The sequence below is a fragment of the Ornithodoros turicata genome, chromosome 10 (assembly GCF_037126465.1).
Source record: "Ornithodoros turicata isolate Travis chromosome 10, ASM3712646v1, whole genome shotgun sequence".
Classification (NCBI taxonomy): domain Eukaryota; kingdom Metazoa; phylum Arthropoda; class Arachnida; order Ixodida; family Argasidae; genus Ornithodoros; species Ornithodoros turicata.
Window position 1 is genome coordinate 8,534,258 of NC_088210.1, and position 15,696 is coordinate 8,549,953.

General features: G+C 47.7%; 2 protein-coding genes across 3 annotated transcripts in view; one reads left to right on the forward strand and one right to left on the reverse strand.

Moving 5' to 3' along the window:
• Positions 1-15,696, forward strand: part of LOC135370098 (COP9 signalosome complex subunit 7b-like) — a 337,544-nt gene that overhangs the window by 43,153 nt on the left and 278,695 nt on the right. The window lies entirely within an intron of this gene.
• LOC135370752 (uncharacterized) overlaps positions 1-15,696 on the reverse strand; it is a 97,632-nt gene that overhangs the window by 30,297 nt on the left and 51,639 nt on the right. For both annotated transcript variants that reach the window (XM_064604573.1, XM_064604572.1), the window contains exons 6-7: positions 8,464-8,572; positions 2,557-2,622 (exon numbers count right to left, since the gene is read on the reverse strand). In XM_064604573.1, the coding sequence (XP_064460643.1) occupies positions 2,557-2,622; positions 8,464-8,572 (175 nt within the window). The remainder of the gene's footprint in view (positions 1-2,556; positions 2,623-8,463; positions 8,573-15,696) is intronic.

Genomic DNA, 15,696 nt, shown 5'->3' on the forward strand with positions numbered 1-15,696 from the left:
TACAGGAAGTTCCTTTAGTTCTGTTAAGGGATTTTGTGGAAGAGGGGACGCCCTGGAGCACCAACTTAACGCCCCCAATCTCGGCTTCACTTTTCCGCACAATAGAGCACCACCTCTCCTTCCTTCCTCCATTGCAACGGCGACTACAACTGTGGCACCATATAGCGGAAGGAACAGAAACTGTTATGGGCAAAAAATGTTAAAACAGCCCGCTGTTTTATAGTTTTCTCGGTATTATAATATAATCGCAGTCCGCACATCCCACGGCGAAAGCTCTAAGCACCCTGTTCATCAAGGCGTACCTCAATGAAACATTCTCAGTCCTACACTTTTTAATGTGGTAATGGCAGGCCTAAAATCGATAATTCCTCGCAAAGTAGCGTTCTCTGTGTATGCCGGTGACGTTGCCCTTTGGATAGTACGCGAGTCACGACCATCCATTTAGCGTCGTTTGCAACAAGCCCTAAACAAGTCCATCTCTACCTTTCGCGACTTGGAATGTACCTTCTGCCCAAAAAGTGCGCCAAGCTCCCTTTCACTCATAAGGCTATCAGTAATTTCTCTCTTTGGGTGGGTGCAAAGAAGCTCCAGCCTGTGCTTTCCCATCGTTTTCCTGGTAGAGTCCTGGACTCTAACCTGCGCTGGACTCGCCACATCAAGCTCCTTGAAACCAATGTGCAGCGATGGCTTCCTGCGATACAACATCTTTCTGGCTTGAGCTGTGATTAACGCTCCCTTCTAGCCGTTCACGCGGCTTTGTTGAGGGCAGCTGTGCTTTACAGCCTTCCAGTATTGCCCAGGGTTTCAACAACATTGGTAAATACCCTTCGGACCCTGTTGGCCCGATGCCTTCGTCGTTGCCTTGGAGTTCCAAGAATGGCTGGAACATGGCATGTCCTAGCTCAAGATATCGAACTTCCCGTGGAGGTCCTCAGTGAGCGGGAAACGGCTCGACACTTCCTACGTTTCCGTGCACACATTCCCCGTCACCCACTCCTCGGGAAAATTTGATACCGTCCTGAAAGTGATTTCGATCGGGTTGCGCAGAGGAACGCCTGGCTCTCACTGGCTTCATACCTAAAGAAGTCACATTGCCGAACGCCCCCTGGTCTCTGCCAGTGCCACCCACCTTCACACGCCTTCCAGACCTCCAGAACCGCAGAGATCAGGTTCCCCCTCAAGTCCTTCGAGCCCATTCTTATGCTTTAGTAGACGCGGAGTTCTCTATCTCTGCCACAGCACCCACCGATGGCGCATCTCGAAATGGCAAGTCCACCAAGGCATTCGTCATCACATCCAGGGGCGGATCTAGGATTTTTCTGAGGGGGGGGGGGGCGCTATGGACAAGTGCCAGGTGCATGCTGGGATTAGTTCATTGAACCGTATGTTTAAGTTTGGAATTGAGGGGGTCCGGACCCCTGCCCCCCCCTCCCTCCCACCCTAGATCCGAGCCTGATCACATCCGAAGGCGTAGTGAAAGGATGTTGCCTTTCGCATCAAGCCTCATCCACAGCTGCGGAACGATATGTCATACTTTTGTTTCTGCAGTACGTCGTTCACTTTCCCCCACGGAATTGGGTGGTATGGACTGATTCAACATCTCCGCACCGTTGGTTATGGATGCATTAATGGCTTACAACCTTGTCTGCGAAGCAGGACACAGGCTGATTCTCAAATGGGTTTCAGCCCATCGCGGTGTCGAAGGCGAGGAACAGGCTGACAGCGCCGCCGAAGCAGTTCTCCTGTATTGCAGTGCTGAGAGGAGATTGTCAGTTCGTACTTCGAAACCTCGTGACTGCTCTGACTACCCGCCAACGGACCGCTGACATTCTCCCCCCAGCCGTGCTAAGCAGGGAGTTGATGCAGCGCTCGCTTTCTACATGCCTGCGCATACTCTCGTCAAGATGCCGCGTTAGTTCATCGAATGCGCCTCGATGTGGCCTTCACAGCATAGTGGCGCGCTACCGATTGAGACAAGTTGCCTCTCCCCACTGCAGCCACCGCGATGCTGTTGAAGATCTAGAGCACACTCTTCTCCATTGCCCACGCTACCAACTTCCCCAAACCGTATTCTCCGGATCCCTCAACGAGCTGGACTCTCGCCCCCTCTCTCTCACAAAATTGCTTGGTTCCTGGCCACATCGAGCTCACCGACGCTCTGCCCTCAAGGCTACCTACACCTTTCTGGACACCACGGGACTTGGATCCATATTATGAAGGGGCTCGTTATTTGATTCCCCACAAGCAATGGGGTAGAGTATCGCCCCCGGCAATGAAACTCCCCAGTCATCATCCAGTAATAAAGTTGCTGTTGTTGTTTCTAGCCTTATGTGCACAGCTGTATAGTTATTAATATATCATCAGCCACGAACACGTGTCTAGGTGTGGAATGCGGCATTCGAAGACACTTCCAGCTGGAAGTACACACTTGAACCTAAAAGAGTGAGCGCATAGTCGACTGAATGCATTGATAGCCAGCCTCTTGCTTGTGTACATTCACTATAGTTTTTAGAGAAAATAGTGGCATTACATATTACTTCTCCCAACTAGACTTACTTGTAGAACTCCCTCAGTTTCCCGCAGCTCATCTTCTCGTCCCATGAATAGAAAGTGGGTAGCATCCTTAAAAGCAAATCGATATTCATGTAAGACGAGCCCCGATCACATAACAGAGCAAACAGACCCAATTAAATTGAAGGTCAGAATGGGAATCATTCATCATTTCGCATCACTGTGGTGCACTATGCAGGGGGCATATTTGAAGTAACTACATAAGTAAAGAAATATTTATAAGCACACAAAAGAAGGAAGATAAAGAAAAGGAAAGGTCAGGTGATTGATACTGATAGGCTTACTGCACTATAAAAACTGAACTACACCGCATCACACGCTCTGCGCCAACCGTTGCCACGAATGATAGGGTTATCACTTCTGATTCGAAGAGAGATGGGGGCGTACGCGTTTTTGTGTCAATTTGGATACATCATAATTGACACAAAAAGGCGTACTCCTCCCTCTCTCTTCGAACCAGAAGCGATAACCCTATCATTGGTGGCAATGGTCGGCGCAGAGCGTGCTATGCGGTGAAGGCCAGTTTTTAGTGTGTGCTTACACGAATTACATGATATTGATGAAATGATGCATGCTGATAGCGCCAGTGTGCTCAATCCGTTTCAAGTCCTACCAATTCCAATGCAACGTATAATAACCAGTAGAGAAATAGGCATAAGAAGAGTCAACCCATATATTCGTGTGGCGGTTGTAGCGTGTGGCGATAAATGTGTACTCTACATTAATTTATTCGGGGCAATTTCGACCACATGGCGCTCTTTAGCGTCACTGCGGAGTGGCTGCAAAATTAGCCACAAAAAGTAGTTTATGGAATGCCGCGAGAAAGTTCTTGACACCATTCTCTTGACATGCGGAAAGATACAATATGGGGTGTACACCTAATTGGTGCGCGAACTGCATACACCACATGAAGGAAAACCGCCACAAGGTAAATGCTGCAAAAACCAGATTGTCTCATTTACCTGTAAAAAAATGCTGCTACCTTTCGCTACCTGTCTAGCACTTAAGTTTCGCGATTTCGCGGGTCAGCGCTCTATGTGATCTTGAAGTTCCTTTTGATACCAAACTGACGTTCCATGCATGATCACGTCGCTGCAGTGCGTTATTCCATTCTTCGGACATTGGGTTATTACGTGCAAAGTTTTTGACACTCCCTTTTTTTATTAAACTCTCGTTTTACCACAGCTAGAATACGTAGTTACCTTGTTTTCTCTTTTTCATTGTCCTCTTTCAAATATCGCCTGAAATATTGCGCTTTTGGAGCCTCTTCCATATCGTTTTTTTTATGTCTCCTATATATACGAAACATAATTATAACATATTATATTATATATATTATATTTATATTTTATATCATTATATTTATATTAGATATATAATACATTATATAATAAAAAACATATGTTTTTATCTGTATGTATTTATTTTCTTTTAACCATCCCAGGCCTTGGAATATTGCGTTTCTGCCATTTCTTTTCTATCATTAACGTGTGTTGCTGTATACGTATATTACTGTAATCTGATAGTGCGCCAACACCAAAGGCTCTTGCGGCCATTCCTGGCCACCCCCAATAGAGTCATTCATTCATTCAATTGGCTCACCACCCAGTAAAAGAAAAGGGTTATAAGGAATGTGATATCGAGCAAATGCCGGGAAGAAAGTGCGCCGATGGTATTCATAAAAAGGACATGCCAAAAGAATACGATTTATTTTCAATGCTTCGCACAGTGATGGCATTCTGGCTGTTGTTCGCCTAATAATAAGTGATGATGAGGTTGGTATGAGGTCTTGCAAGTATAACTTCATAAAATCTGTTTTTGTTGTGACTGCTACCCCCTTCACTAACTGCTGATTTGATCACATGTATCTTTCCTGACATAACGACACTGCTTGGTAATCCTGGGAGGGTATCAGCATATAATTTGTAGTTCTTCAGCTTGTACTCTTAGATAACAAATGGGCCGTTGACGACGGCCTAGTGTTTAACATGGGGTGCTGTCGCTATCCTGTGGGGTTAAATGGAATAAAATGAGCGTATTGACAAAAACATTTTGTATTAGTGATATTAGCTTTATAATCCCTGCATTAATACTAAACTTGTACATAGAGCAAGTAGGCTATGTAGCGTGTCACATGCAGACAAATGCTTCTGCAGAAACATTAGTCTGAACCTGTATTGTATTTTCCGTAACCCCCACCGCCGTACGTGACTCGATGTTTGTTCTATCTTGAACATTCACGACAGGGTGTGTGGTCAGAGTGGATTTCAAAGGAGATGAATTTTAAGTACAGTCGCGACGTGTCAACTGCCCAAACGGTTGCCAAACATTCCAATTCTCGAAGAGTGTAGTTCCTCTCTGCGTCGCTAAAAGTAGCACAGAAGTAATTTTTAACACCCAGTTTTCTCCCTATAAAACTGTTAAGTAGGCCAGTAAGATGTACCATGCGAAGTAATTTACACCACAGTCATAATTATCTCGGAAATTGAATTTAAAACACGCCGCAAAAAGCGACCGTGCGCAACAGCGGTGAACAGCAGTACCGGCCTGTGATCTGCCTGGAACCTCGCGCTGATTGGTCTAGAGAAATGTTGTCTGCTACTCGGCTGTTCGGGGTTCTGGAAAAGCCTTTCCCCTGGCTCGCTCATGCTTCGGCAGCTCCTTTCATTCCCGGGACAACTGGCAAAGCAGGTTTACGGCGGCAAAAGGACAATGCGCTGACTCCCACTGACCGGCGAACCAGAACGAGTTCTCCTTATAGCGTCGTCGGTGACGCGCATCATACCTCCTCATCCTCGTTACAGTTGGAGTGGCGAGTTAAGGGTGAACGCGCGGAGCCATGTTTATGTGATTTTTTTTTTTCTGGGAAAAAATTGCACACATCAAAACCTTTCGCGCTACTCAGCATAATGACACACACACTCTCATCAGATGTCTAAATCTGAAATTTTTTTGGATGGCCCTCTGTTCTCCTTTAAGGTCCTGGCTGATAAGCGAGACGGGACACAGCTGGTCATTCATCTCTGTAGTAGAACACCTGCAATACCGGTGCCATTGGCATTCAGGTTTGGAAATATGAGGGCTACCTCTCCATCCAGGTTAGGTTTCAACCTTTCAAACGGCACTTGCTGCTCAGTACCTCACATGCAACGTGCTCCCTTTTTCAGCAATGATGTCAGAGGTTTTGCCTTGTCCGAAAACCAAGACATAAAGTTCCTGCAGTATTCCACCATTCCCAGGAACACCTGGAGTTCTTTCGCATTTCTATGGGGGGGATATTCCGATAGAGCGCGCACTTTATCGCGATCGGGGCGCCACTCACTCGGTCAGATTATGTGCCCGAGAACCTTCAAGGGCGTCTTTCAAAAGCTCTCTTTTGCTAGATTCACTGTGATGCCAGCTGACTCAATCCTACGGAGAATCTCCTTCATGTGTTGCATGCGATCTTTAAAGATCTCCGAGTCCAGGAACGCCATCACATATTTATGCTTGCTCCATCAATCACTTTATTCGTCAGTCCCTGGAACGTCGCAGGGCCCCAGGCAACACCAAATGGCATTTACTTCAACTGAAAGGATCCCTTGACACAGAGAGACATTTTTCAAAATGTCCTCTGGGGCATGCGGCAGTCGGAAGAATCCTTGAGGCAAATCAGGCTGCTGAACCAACGTGCACGTCCAAATTCAGCAAGATCCCGCAGTCCGTTTATGGTATATGGTATACACTGCTGCATTTGTCCTGAGATTCAGTAAGCAGGAATCCACCGCAAGGCGATGTCCACCTGTTTCCTTGACGAGAACAGCAGCACTGACCCAAGGCTTTGGTCTAAGGGAACATATCTATGCACTGATCAAGGATCTCTGGATGAAAGATCTTAGGCAAATTGAGGCTTTGTATGTATTTGTCCCTTCTATGTTGTTCCAGCCTCAGAACATCAGTTCTTTCAAGGATCTCTCGTTTCCGAGCGTTGGCTGTGCCGAGATTATAGCGAACTGGTTGATGACTGGCTGTTTCGCGGACCATTAACGATATGCAGCCTGGCTGCGTAGTGGAAGCACGTTGGTTGCTCTCAAGAATCTCATCAAGCTTTTTTTTTTTAATTCTTAGCAACATCTAAATTATCGGAGATGTGACCACATTGGTCTTCCTTCAGTTTCTTGTCAGGCTGCTCTTCTGTAGCGAATAGTGCACGTAGATACAGGCTGAGATCTTGGTCACTAGCGCAGTCATCTATCTGTCTGTCTGTCTTTCTTCAGGGCAGTTCCTCCATCAAGTACCTGGACGAGATGATGATATCGCAGATGTTCTCCTTACCCGTTCTTTCTTACTGAACTTTATTAGTTGGTGCTGATCCGATGTCCGTGTCAAGCCCCTCCGCAGCCCAATATCATGCTACAACTCCGGTAGTAAAAGAAATCGTTGTTTCCTAGAGGTTCCGTGACACTTAATGTGGCAGTGCACTGACCGGCCGGACTCCGGCCAACCACTTGCGAGCGTCCGTCTCTCTTCCCTGACTGTAGCCCCACTCCGACGGCAGGTAAACGTAGGAACGGCAGGAATGGACACAGTTGACAGCTTTTGTGTTTACTGTTGTCTTTGGGGCTTCAGAAGATTTGAAATTCATTCGTGTCGGACATGTGTCACAACAGCCACCGCACATGGGCTTGTCGGTCAAAGGTGCTACATTGCTAGGAAGCTCGTTTGCTACAACAGCGGTTTCAGTGTGCATGCATTCAAATGTTGAGAGTAGCGCTCTCTGTGTGTGTTTTCCTGTTCTTTAGTGAATCTAACCTCATTGAGTCAAAATAATCGCGCACGCAGTGGGACGCGGATACCTAGCAATCTAGAACCTAGCTGCAGCAAACGAAGCAGCAGGACTGGGCTGCGTGAGTCAGGGCGCGGGAGAGGCCTTGTCTGTCGCTGGTGCTGCCACGAGCCCGGACCACGTGGCTCGGATTGCCGTGCACTTCACAAGTGAGTTCGAAGGAAGACGAGGTGGAGCGACTCCGCAATAAAATCGCCACAAGGATTGTGACATAGCAGTAACCCTTGGGGTGTCAGGAACATACGTACGAAATATCACCTTCCTAAAGTGCTCACATTTTGTTGGAACGAATTATTATGATGTGTGCGCTTCGCCTCTGTGAAGCAAGAGGGCGCTGTAAACAACAGTGCTGACGTCATCCGGCGTGGAAGGATGCATGCTACGTAGCAGGCGACAATGCTGGGTGACGTCGCAGTATCTTCCTTCGGGACAACGGCTGTGCGCTTTGCATTTTGGTTTCGCTGTGGTGTTGTCATCATTTACCAAATAATTATTCGCACAAAATGAATGCTAATGTTCTATTTGGTATCGAGGGAGCAGTCCGTGTTCGGTATGATGCTCACCTATTCTTTTTTCGAATCCTCGCCAAGTCTCCTTTTAAAGGCACGTGTAAAGGCGACGTTCAACCTCATGCGGTAGAAGAGTGCAGTAAAGGGGCGCGCAGTAAAGAGAAGGCGTTAGGTGTACAGGAACGAGAAGGGCTACGCCGTGTTTGCATTGAGCCTGCGCCTTGAGACCTGTACATGTCGAAAGTATAGCTTACGGTCATCCGGAGACATCATTACGAGGGGAAGAGTTGCGAGCTGATGGGCGCCAAAGACGCCTCATGAGTTTGAATCAAAGGTGCAGCCAAGAAAAACTGAGCCGCGAGGGTTACAATAAATTATAACACCGTAATCACAGAAAGGTAATGACAAAGAACGCTACGCATAAAGTGGGCGTACAGAACAAAACATTGGCTATCAGGAGCTCCAAAAGCCATTAAAGACGTTTCCTTAGAGAACAATGATGCGCATTTTAAAGGCAACTTATTTGCTATAGAAGTGAATGATGACTCGATGACTCACATGTTAATAAATTCATACTGCAGGTCATACAACAATGCATAGGAGTAGGGTATGTCCTGGAACACAATTATCTTGTCGGCAGAGCACATTCTTGCGTCGGGGTTGCGATCTGGAAAAAGGGCTACTGTTACTCCTTCACATATCTTCTTATATATATATTTACAAGTCGAGCGTGCCAGAATCCCAGCTGTTGACAGCCGTTCCGAGCTTGTTGGCTCTCATCGGCACAGCTGGGGATGTGGCACGTCCTTTGGTCAGCACGAACACTGTATCTTTGCAAGACATCAGTGTTCCAGCGTGTTAGTAATACCCCTGGAGGCCGCAGTGCAAAGCCAGTAAGTACAGACAAAAATATAAAAATAAGCGAATGCTTTCAATTTATATTTTATAATCTTTATACCTTACTCCGTCCTTTACTACTCTATTACTCCATCTTACCATCTTTATATTTTACTAATCCATCGAAAGCTGTGTATGTGCTCGCGAAGCAAATATGTGTGTGTGTGTGTGTGTGTGTGTGTGTTTTGGCTCCTTCCTGCTACCTTCATGTGTGCTTTGCGCTCACTGTTTATATTTGAAAAACAGGAGAGCACAAAAACAGCTGACGAAGCAATTATGTTGCGCAGCAAATGATCTCTTTCGTCTCCACTTCAGTTGCAGATACTTCGCTCTGTGTGAAAGCAAGCTGTTTTGCGTGTGCCTAAGCAATACTACTTGAACCACATGATTTCTTTTTTAAAAAAGGTAATGTTTCTTCTATATTACGCCTCGCAATGATCCGGGCGTCCGAGCTCAATGATGGAATTGGTTTATCTCAAATCCCAAACAAGGGTGGCGGTGGATGGAGCAGGCAGACATGGTCAGGGTTGTTTGTGTTTTATCCACATAAATTTTACGCTGTGAATTTTTTTTATTTGATGTACACCATTGAATCCGGATTTTTCGAGACGTTGTCCAGTTGCGATGTCAAGGACAATGTTAATTCCACATCACAAGGAAAACTCACGCTTTATTTTATTGTAGTGTTGGCTGTTTACAAAAGCCCAAGTGCGCGCAACATTAACTTCTAACTTTTTTACCTTTTTAACTCGACTTTTTCAACTTTTCAGATTTAACTTTTTTTCCCGTTTTCTTCTCTGATGCCATGATAGTTCAGTACTAGCGGTGCGCGAAACCACTTTCAGCTTCGCGCTCCACAGCGGAACCGATCGAAACACAGAACGCGCGCGTGATATCGGCGCGCAGGTTTGGCGCCAGCGCGCGGAGAAATGGCGGCGGCGGCGCACAGGTCTACTGGATGTGATGAGCGAGCTGTATGCAGGCTTTACTCCTGTTTTTACGGACGGCTCGTCCACAAAAACCAGCTCCGCATGCGCCTATATTATTCCATCCGAAGACATAAACTGGTATCTCCCGTCGCTCGTATCCGACGTCGTTGGAGTTGAAGTTGGACGGACTAAAAATAATACGGAGAGGTTGAACTTGTCACCTGACAAGTTCTGCTACTCCGAGAAAAAGCTACGAAAAACAACAACAGGGAAAGAGAGATGACTAAGCTAGGCTGCACGGCGCACTGTTCAAGGGCACATGACCGTCAGAGGATCGCGCCACACAGGAACCAGGGCGTCACGCACAGATGAATTAGTACTGAGCATCAAGAGAACAACTTGAGATGAAGCCTACGAGAGCCATGAATGCGGCGTCTCTCTGGTTGGCGTCCCACGTCCCCAACACCTTCTCTATGGAGATAGCTCTGCTGTCCAGACGAGTTAGTGCCCAACAGTGTCTTGCGTTGGGTCTGATGTCCTCTGCACTCCATAAAAATATGTTCAGTATTTTCTTCCATCCCACACACTGGGCAATCCGGGGAATCTGCCTTGCCCACCATATGCAGGAAATGCCGGCCGTACGGGACGTTCAGGCGTGCACGATGTAGAAATGTTGCGATACTTCTGGCAGTCCAGGGAGGGATGCTGAATTTTAGTTCCAGGTCAATTCTTCTAAGAAGAGATGACCCACCATCACCTTGTAGCCATTTGCGTTTGCACATGTCGTCTGTCATGGACCTTAGTAGAAGTTTGATGTCCGACCCAGTATACATCACGAAGTATTTGGTGGAAGCCAGGTGTGGAATTCCAGCTAGCTCGTCTGCAGTTTCGTTACCGCGGATGCCAATGTGCCCCGGGATCCATTGGAAGATAACGTCATGTCCCAGGTCTGAACATCTCTTGTATTCCGTTAGGATCTCCTTCACCGTTGAGGCTGTCCAACTGTACCCCAAGAAAGGCAACATGGACTCCAGACCAGCTTTTGAGTCGCTGTAGACAATCCAGTGCGCAGGTCGCGCGTGCGTGCCTATGTCTCTAACGGCAAGGTGTAGAGCTACCAGTTCCGCTGTCGTGGAAGAGGTCCTATGGGATAGCCGCACTATACCCTCCTTGGAGTGCTGCGGCACCACGTATGGAGCTGCAGATCCGGATTTCGTCGTGGAGCCATCGGTGAACATAGCGATTCTTGGTTGGTTGTTCTCCAACATGGACAGTGAGTATTGTTTCAGGGCCGAAGGCGGCAGATTTAATTTTTGATGATGGACACTTGGCACCGTGGTGTGGATGCGAGGACAGCCAAGCGACCATGGAGGATGTAAGATCGCACACGAAGCAGGGCTCTTAGGCAGAGTCTTGCGGTATGGGAAAACGGCCTCAGGGAAAGAAGAGTTTCTACGGTTCACTTTCGGTACCAGATGATGTCTGTCGTGTTGCGTGCGCAGTCGGATGTAGTGCCGCAGAGTCTCTTGCGTCCTCAATACATCCACCGGTGGTTCTCTGGCCTCCGCTGTAGACAGTGTGCCTCCCTGTAGACAGGAGGAAGCAACGGGTACACCTAGGCAGACTTTGAGACTTCTTGCCGGGACGCTTTGGAGCGTCTTCTCCGAGGTCTCGCTAATGCCATGCAGGACCGGTAGATGATATGCCATCACCTGGCCACTAAGTGCTTTATGAGCAGTGAGGAGGGACGAGGTCGACATTCCCCAGTTGGGACCTGCGGAATGACGCAGGGTGTTGGTACGCGCGACGACTCTGTCCTTCAAGCACTTAACGTGAGCAGCCCATGATAGCTGACGGTCGATAACAACTCCTAGGAAACGGTGATGTGGCACTCTCTGAATCAGCTGATCGGTGAGCTTCAGTTGGAAGCTCGTCATCTTCTTCTTAGTGAAAGGCAGGTACGTCGTCAACCTGTGCTGAGCTGCATGCTTTGCTCTTTGCCATGTGCAAGATCCTGCAGTGTTCAGCTCGGCCATGGGTCTTTTACACAAACTCGAAGGCTGCTATCCTCGCCGGCCCCGCAACAATGGGCATTCCCGGTCCTCTCATGTCCATTGTTGCTGACGTGCTTGGAACTTACAAGGAACTGCTGGACCTGGGTCAGTGCATAGTATTACATTGGGTACCTGGTCATGTCGGCGTGTCCGGCAATGAAGAGGCCGACCGGACTGCCCGTACGGGGTCATCAGATATTTTCAGCCCACTCTATCATCTTGCCCAAAAGTGATCGTCAGGCCCTCGTCCGTGCTCTCTCTGCAGACAAGACAAGATCACAGTGGCTGCATGACATTACACCCTGCTCTCTCCTCCACGCAGCGGATCCGTCTCTTTCACTGTCGCTTCCTCATCGCCTTCCGCGACACTACGCATCCCTTCTTTGCCGCATGCGGCTGAATGTTCCATTTACACCAGTTATGAGGCAGCGTATTGGCCGCGCGCCACCGGACCTTTGTGCATTATGCAATGTGCGCGCAGACTTGTACCACCTACTTATGGACTGCCCGGACTACCAGAGGGAGCGCTAGATCTTGCAGCACGAACTGCATGCAATCGATCATCGCCCATTTACCATAGGCAAGGTGCTGGGTTCATGGTCCAGTACCGCTCATACGCACCAAGGTCACAGTCACATTTGGGATTTCCTGTCATCAATAGGCCTCTCCACCCTGCTTTGATTACCGGACTCCTCGTCATGTCCATCATCATCAATGAGCCATCAATGAACCCTACTTCACACCGTGTGCACGAACTAACTATGGCTCACAGTTGGTTTCATATAATCTTCCACGACATATTAATTCCCATATCCAAAACAACATTAACATCAGCTGTCTTTCAATTCGCTCAATAAAGGCCATGTATGTTCACTAGGATAGTCATATTATTTCGTGTGTTCTCATAGCTTTTTTGTTTTATGCATCTTAACGCATTGTGTTCATTACCATTGTGTAACTCCGTGATTCATCTGGTTTGCTATTTGTCATTGCTGTTCGCTTCGCATTGTCTGGTTTGCTGTTTTGTCATTGCTTTATCTGTCGAGTGTACAAAGGGGGGTCAGACCTCGTCAAGCTGCAGTTTTTGCAGCTTTTTGTCTGTACCAAGTGTCATTGGTGAATCTCATTCATCTTGGTATTAATCTTCAGAATACAGAACAAGGATCCGGAATTTCTTTGTCTTCCTGGCATGTATGCATTTTCAATGCTTTCGACGATGTTAGCTGCTGACTCATGTAAACTACGCAAGCCATAGCGGAGAAGAGAAAAGTCTCATGAAATCAGAACCAGTCGATCTTGCAGTCCTACACAACAAGAAATATTGCAGAACCTTTCTCTCTCTTTCTTTGTCCTTTTGAACCTCACGAATACACACGTATATTTTAAACGTCAATATATGTACAACCTACAAGCTTCCGGCGAAAACACGCGACTTTCACTCCTTCGCTGTGCGCTGTGATATGGGCACTCCGATAAAGCGCGAAGATTGCAGGATCAAGGGCTCGACTATTGGTTGAGGACATTCACCTCTGTTCTTCACGCCGCGTAACGACCAATGATAGGCCAGACACAAAGTAATCTAGGTCGATTAAGTTAAATGTCTGTCATTGTGATTGTGTCACGGTCCGGGATTAGGGCGGAGAGGCTGCGAAGGAAAACACGGGATAAATTTCCATTGAAACGGGCAGGACCTAAGGGCGAAGTATCGCGTGGCAGCGCCCCCGTACAATTTGTGACGTAAAGTAATCGAGGTCGATTAGTTCTGACGAGGATAGGGCCCCAGATCGAGACGCTGAGGCGTATGTCCGTCGCGAGAGTGGTACTCTTGGTACTTTAAGTGTGTTCAGGTACCACGGGTAGATATCGGTTAGAGAACTTGCGAATCAATGCGCCTGCATCGTCCTAATAGCGGTCTGTTGTGTTCTTACGACCATATCGGCATGAGCATGCGGACCAGATGGTCAGCACTATGGTTATCGAAAAATAAAGAGAAAGAAGTTGATCTCCTCATGGACGGTCGCGTCATGCAGGCTCCATGGAAGTTGGATTCGTTCTTACAAAGGTAGTTATTTCCTTCCGACCGACACCACATTGGCGACGAGGGCTTTGAGAAGAGAAGGTACTGCACCACGTTGAAGATTCATCATGAGCTTCGGCGGTATTACGCCTCCGCCCACGTTCTTATCCACTCCCGGCAAGCCTAACGTTCCATGGACGCAATGGAGACAACTTTTCTGCAATTTCTTGGGAGCCTCAGGAGCTGAGGAATTCACATCAAAAAGAAAGAGGCAAATCCTTCTACATTGCTTGGGGATAGAAGGCCTTCGCATTTATAATACGCTTCCAGAAGTAGTACACGAAGCTACGCAAACTGCATCACGTGAAGCCGGCGCAACACCGTCTACAAGTACCGAGTCAGGAACAGTGACGCCTGTTCCTGACGAGTACGAAACGGCCCAACGTACTTTAGATGCTTACTTCGCTACCACCATCAACGTTGTGACGGAACGCCACAACTTCAGGAGAAGAACTCATTGACGATTTTGTTTTGGCCTTACGGGAGTTATCCGTTTCATGCAACTTTGGCGCCCAAACTGAAGACAACTTGCGAGACCAATTTGTACAAGGAGTATCTTCGCAGCAAATACGTGGGAGGCTTCTCCTTGACGGATCGGCTCTAACGTTTTCTCGTGCCGTGGACATCGCCAAGCATTGTAAAAAGGTATCGGACGAAACCCAGTCCTTCGTACATGGTGATGTCGTTCAAGCCATCGGCAACGCTCCGGCGTCGAAGACCCGAGGGCGTCAAAGTAAAGGACAAACGCGCCAGCTGCATCATTCCCAGAACTCTCAGCGCAAGGACGGAGCGCAAAGACTACGCTGCTATCGGTGCGGGTCAACGCAGCATCTCGCAAATGCTTCGAACTGTCCAGCGTTTCACAAGCGTTGCAACAACTGTGGCAAGGTTGGTCACTACGCCACGGTTTGTCGAGCGTTGAAGACACCGACGAAAGTACAGGAGCTTTCTACAGAGGAAGATGAAGTTCTAAATGTCGTGGTACCTTCAAAGGAAGGGCAAGATCTCTTCATCGAAGCGCGTCTTTTGAAACTGTACCGGTAAAGTTCTTGATTGATACGGGATCGTCAGTATCCATTCTGTAAGAAGATCTCTTCAGGAGACATTTCGCTCATCGTTTCACTCTGGTTCCACCACGCACTGCTTTAGTGGATTACTCAAGACGGAAGATTGATGTAAAGGGGTGCTTCGAGGCTGCCGTCACTTACGAAGACAAGCACCATGCTGTTCGCTTTTTCGTAGTTTCCAGAGGAACAACGTTATTGGGACTTGACGCCATCCAAGGACTCGGCATACATATTGAAGGTGGAACACTCAGCTGCTATGAAACGTCCTTCGCTTCATCAATGCTACCAGACTCACTTGCACAGGACTTCTCAAAGCTAGTTTCAACAGAGCTGGGTTTGGCTAACGGATTTACCCACAAGGTGAAAGTTCGTCAAGATGTCCCACCCGTAATTGCTAAACTACGTCGACTTCCATTGGCAGTTCGCGACGCTGTTACGAAAGAGCTGCGTCGCCTTGAAAAGGAAGACATAATAGAACGGGTTGAGGCGTCAGAATGGGTTTCCCCCATTGTAGTAATTCCAAAAAAGGATGGAAAGATTCGCGTTTGTGTGGACCTTCGTGAGGTGAACAAAGCCATCATACCAGACTTGTTCCCTCTTCCACATACAGAAGAGCTGCTGAATGCGCTAGCAGGAGCCCAGTACTTCTCTCGAATCGATTTAAGGTCAGCGTACCATCAAGTCCTCCTGCATCCTGAAAGTAGGAGCTTGACCACATTTATTACCCATGATGGACTCTACAGATTCAAACGGGTCTGCTTCGGACT